The 4601-nt window shown below is 60.6% G+C and overlaps 1 protein-coding gene across 1 annotated transcript in view; it reads right to left on the bottom strand.

Moving 5' to 3' along the window:
* The window catches only part of LOC133346802 (high affinity cAMP-specific and IBMX-insensitive 3',5'-cyclic phosphodiesterase 8B-like), a 16478-nt gene extending 12305 nt beyond the window's left edge, over nt 1-4173 (bottom strand). Inside the window, 7 exon segments of the mRNA XM_061558694.1 lie at nt 1226-1303; nt 2262-2307; nt 2654-2708; nt 2872-2888; nt 2890-2961; nt 3521-3661; nt 4034-4173. Coding sequence (XP_061414678.1) covers nt 1226-1303; nt 2262-2307; nt 2654-2708; nt 2872-2888; nt 2890-2961; nt 3521-3637 — 385 coding nt within the window. The 5' untranslated portion in view covers nt 3638-3661; nt 4034-4173.
* Nucleotides 4174-4601: the final 428 nt, after the last annotated feature.

Genomic DNA, 4601 nt, shown 5'->3' with positions numbered 1-4601 from the left:
CATATGATTCCATCTCTTCTCTAGCCTTTGCTGCGCCCGTTTAGCCCCCTCTATCCGGCCGAACAAAAGCTGTTTTGACATGCGGTGACTGGGCATGCGGGCTACAAGACCCAGCCAATGCAGCATTGTCTGCTTGGAGGAGCTCACCGATGGGACTGTGTCCAGATCTTTCAAGGATTTGTGAGCTCTTCAAACAATCCAGACTGGTTAAATCCAAGATGGATTGTAGGCAGGCCAGCCTGAATATTTCTATTTTGGGGATCCACGTTTCTCAAGCATAGAGAACGGAAGGCATAACTATGGCCGAGAAGACCCGACGCACGCACACCGTCACACAGTCACACTCGCACACAGACATACCGCTTCACACATGTACATACACACAGTACACACGCACGTAGATACAGTTACACACGCGCACATACACACAGTTACAAACGCACATCGACACAGTTACACATGCACACCGACACACAGCTACACACGCACAGATACATAGTTATACACGCACACAGTTGCATACGCACACAGACACACGGTTACACACGCACACAGACACACGGTTACACACGCACACAGTTGCATACGCACACAGACACACAGTTACACACGCACACACACGGTTACACACGCACACAGACACACGGTTACACACGCACACAGACACACGGTTAGACACGCACACAGACACACGGTTACACACGCACACACGCACACGGTTACACACGCACGCAGACACACGGTTGCACAAGCGCACGCTCGCTGTAAACAGTGGCGACAGCCATCCCCCGGGTCGAGGCATTGTCTGAGACAGGGAGGAAGAGGGAAGGAGCGGGGCCGTGCCCAGACCCTTGCCTGGCAGCCCCCCCCCCCCCACCTTTTCAGTAGACTGCCCCCCCCCCCCCAGCAGACAGCCCCCCCCCCAGCAGACAGCCTGACAAACAGAGCCCCATCTCCTATGGGAACAATGGGCATTGGGGGGGGGGCTGTGTGTGTGGTGGGGGGGGTATGTGGCTCTGGGGGGCATGAGGGATTGAGGGTACGGGGGTGTGTGGTTTTGGAGGCACCGTGGCATGAGCGTGTGTGTGTGTGTTGGGGGAGGTGGGGTGGGGGTGGGGGGTGTGGTATCAGGGCAGGAAAGCCAGCAGACAGGGACGAGGCTGGCAGGGTGGGAGCGAGGGGGGTGGAGGAAAGGGAGGGGATGGAGGGCGAGCGTGGCTGTCACCGTCGCTGCCGCGGGAGGTCACCGAGCGGATGTCCAAGGAGCCCGTCCTGCGCTCCTTGTGCCGCTGGGAGTGGGGCTCTGCGGGGCGAGAGAGGCGCGTGCGTCGTCACAGCGCATGTGCGCGAGTGCTGTGGTGAGCTCTAGCCCCTGTGAGTTGTTAAAATTTGAGCATGACCTCTGGATTGACCGTGACCCGCCTGGTCTCCGTGCTGACCCCGGTGAGATGCCGCTTTCGCGGGCGGGGTTGGGGAGGTGGCGGCCCCTGGGAGCTCTGCGCTCACGTTTACGTTCCTCTTCCAAGAGCCGATTTCCTTCTTAGAAGGAAGCAGCGCTTACAGATTCATCACGAGCAGCAGCAGCACGCACGGGGGGGAGGGCGAGGGGCCCGTGCGTGGATCTGTGTCCACGTGTCTTTGTAGACGTGTCTGTGTGCCTGTGGACACGTGTGCATGGGGAGTGGTGGCACAGTGGCTAGTGAGCTGCGCTACGAACCCGGCGACCAGAATTCGATTCTTGCTCACGGCCAACACCAGTGATGATCATATGAACCGGTTCAGGGTCTCCTCTAGGCCGACGCAGACTCAAATTAGTATATGTTGCGAAGTGTAAACATCGCCACTGGAGACAAAGGCGGCCGGGCGTGGTTATAGCCACCCACCCCCTCGTGTGCCGTTGCCAGTCCTCAGAGGCACTCACGAACAGCACTTGCCCCACCAGTCTGTTTAGGCTATAGGGAGGATGTTTGTCTTTATGTGTGTACCTGTGTGTGTGTACCTGTGCGTGTGTACCTGTGCGTGTGTAGCTGTGCGTGTGTACCTGTGCGTGTGTAGCTGTGCGTGTGTAGCTGTGCGTGTGTACCTGTGCGTGTGTACCTGTGCGTGTGTACCTGTGCGTGTGTACCTGTGCGTGTGTACCTGTGCGTGTGTACCTGTGCGTGTGTAGCTGTGCGTGTGTACCTGTGCGTGTGTACCTGTGCGTGTGTACCTGTGCGTGTGTACCTGTATGTGTGTACCCCGACCCGTGCCGCGCTTCTCACCTGCATCCCCTGGGAGTCGCTCGTCTCTCCCCGTGTCGCTCGCCCCCTGCGGCCGTCACCCGACATCCACAGTCAAACACGGACAGGCACAAAGACAAAGGTCCCCCACATGGCCCACACGGGCTTTCAGGGCAAGTGCTGTAAACGAGCGGCACCTACGAAGGCCGGCACACTACGACCAGAACTGCCCCTGGAGATGTTTACACACAGTGGTGTCTGGTGCTGCTTGGTGTTGCGTGTAAACATCACCAGATACTCATTTAAGGCCGAGTCAACTGACAAACGGGCATACACACACGTACTCACGTACACACACGCGTCACTCCCGCTCGCGTTACCCTCACGCCCTTCGAGATCGCCCCCCCACCCCCCCCCCCCCCCCCGAGTGGTACCTGCTTGCGCTTGTCCCCGCACGGACGCTTTATCGCCACGTAGTGACGGATCTTCCTGCGGAGGAGACACGGGCCAGTTCAGAGGGGCTGCACGCGCGCACGAGAGTCCATTGGCACGACGGGTGTGCGTGCGTGCGCGTGCGTGCGTGCGTGCGCGTGCGTGCGTGCGTGCGCGTGCGTTGCGTGCGCGTGCGTGCGTGCGCGTGCGCGCGTCCTACCCGCCCTGCCCCGTGACCCGGGATGATCTTCGCTTGTTGCTTGACCGTGTCGCCGTTCTTACGCCTCGCGTAGTAGATGCCCTGCCACTCCTAGGTGTGTACACGCCACGCACGCACACACAACGCACACATACACGCTGCGTTGGCTGGGTCATGTAACCCGCATGCACAGCCACTGCATGGCTAAGTAGCTTCTGTTTGGCCAGATAGAGGGGGCTAAACGGGCACGCCACGGGCTACAGATGAGATAGAGTCATGCGGTACAGGAGGATGCGGAGCTGAGTGGACTTGCCGATGACCGGTATTAGCGGTGTCAAGTCCGGCCTCCGTGGAGGCGGCTCGTGAAGGACGCTACTGGGTAGTTGGAAACAGGCGCCATCCAATAACAGCGGAGGGCGGAGGAGCGACACTCACAATGGAGGGACCACAGGTGATGCCACTGCTAGTCAGTCATCTTAAACAGTCAACTCATGGCAACTGGGTCTGTCCCGTGACCTCCTGCCTAACACGAGCTTTCGAAACTTCACGTGGCCTCAAAAAGCACCTAGCCTGGCACAAGCGCCGTGGTGACGTCACCGCCACGCAATGGTGGCCGGTGGCTGTTGTCGCTGTGCGTGTGTCGCTGTGCGCGTGTGTGCGCGCTCCTTGCTTTGCCCTTCTTGATGCGGGAGGTGATGGTGTCGAGGAGATCCGCGCGGTTTCTGTCGCTCTTGGGCAGCTCTGTGAGCTCGCGGCCCACGAGCTCCCCGCTCCTGTAGCCCATCATGCGCTCAAACGCCGGGTTCACGTACTGCACGCACACACGCACGCACACACGCACGCACAGATCCCAGTGTGTCCTTTCACAGACTCTCGAGAAAATCGCTGCTGGCGAGCCACCTACCGAGGCCGAAACAGCCAAAAGCGGGTTGTTTCGCCAGCCCCACGCCCCTGGCCGCATTTGTCTTCCCAGTGCTGATGTTTACACACCGCACCAGGTCCTCGTTTAAGGACGAGTCGACCTAGGGGTTGGCCAGGAGCGGTTCAGATACTCGTCATCGATGGAGGCTGCGAGCGGGAGTTGAACTCGTCTCACCAGGTGTGCAGCTCAGTACGATAGTCACTGCACTCCCGCTCCCTACCCACGCACAGGGCGCAGCAGCGGCGCAGCAGCGGCGCTCACCTGGATGAGGTGCTCCTCGCTCGTCACCTCCACCGCGTCCTGGCAGTTCGCCAGCGCCGTGAACACCGACGAGGCCGCCCTGGGGGGGCGAGGGGGAGGAGGGGCGTGCAAGGTGAGGAGGACGGGGACGAGGGGTATTAACACTGCAAACAGACGAGGAAACCGCGACAATCGGCACCAGGGGCGGACGCCTCCACGCGCGGCTCTGCAGCGCTGCCCGCGAGTCCGCGCTGCCATCGTGGTTGGCAGCCCAAGCCGCACTCGCTCCCGATCCCGCGCTCGCACGCAGCGAATCTCAACAGCGCCGCGGTTTGGAACCTGGCGGCTTCGGTTCCACTGATCAGCTGTCCGCTCGGGAGCGCCCCCTGACCAGCATACGGTGCTCCATCCTGATTGGTCCACATTTTTAAAAGGCGCACGGCCGGGAACATTAGAAGGGAGAGCGCAGGTGGACGAAGGGCAGCCAGAGACCGGGGCAGCGGAGCTCCCAAGACGAGGGGGGGGGGGGGCAGTTGGGAAAGGTCGAGAGAGGCCTCAAGTGCCATCAATGGGGGAGGGGGGCGGGAAC

The sequence above is a fragment of the Lethenteron reissneri genome, chromosome 24, assembly GCF_015708825.2.
Source record: "Lethenteron reissneri isolate LAM-NWPU_2019-01 chromosome 24, ASM1570882v1, whole genome shotgun sequence".
NCBI lineage: Eukaryota > Metazoa > Chordata > Hyperoartia > Petromyzontiformes > Petromyzontidae > Lethenteron > Lethenteron reissneri.
The sequence above is the reverse complement of the archived record's forward strand: the minus strand, read 5'-3'. Positions and strand labels throughout refer to the sequence as shown.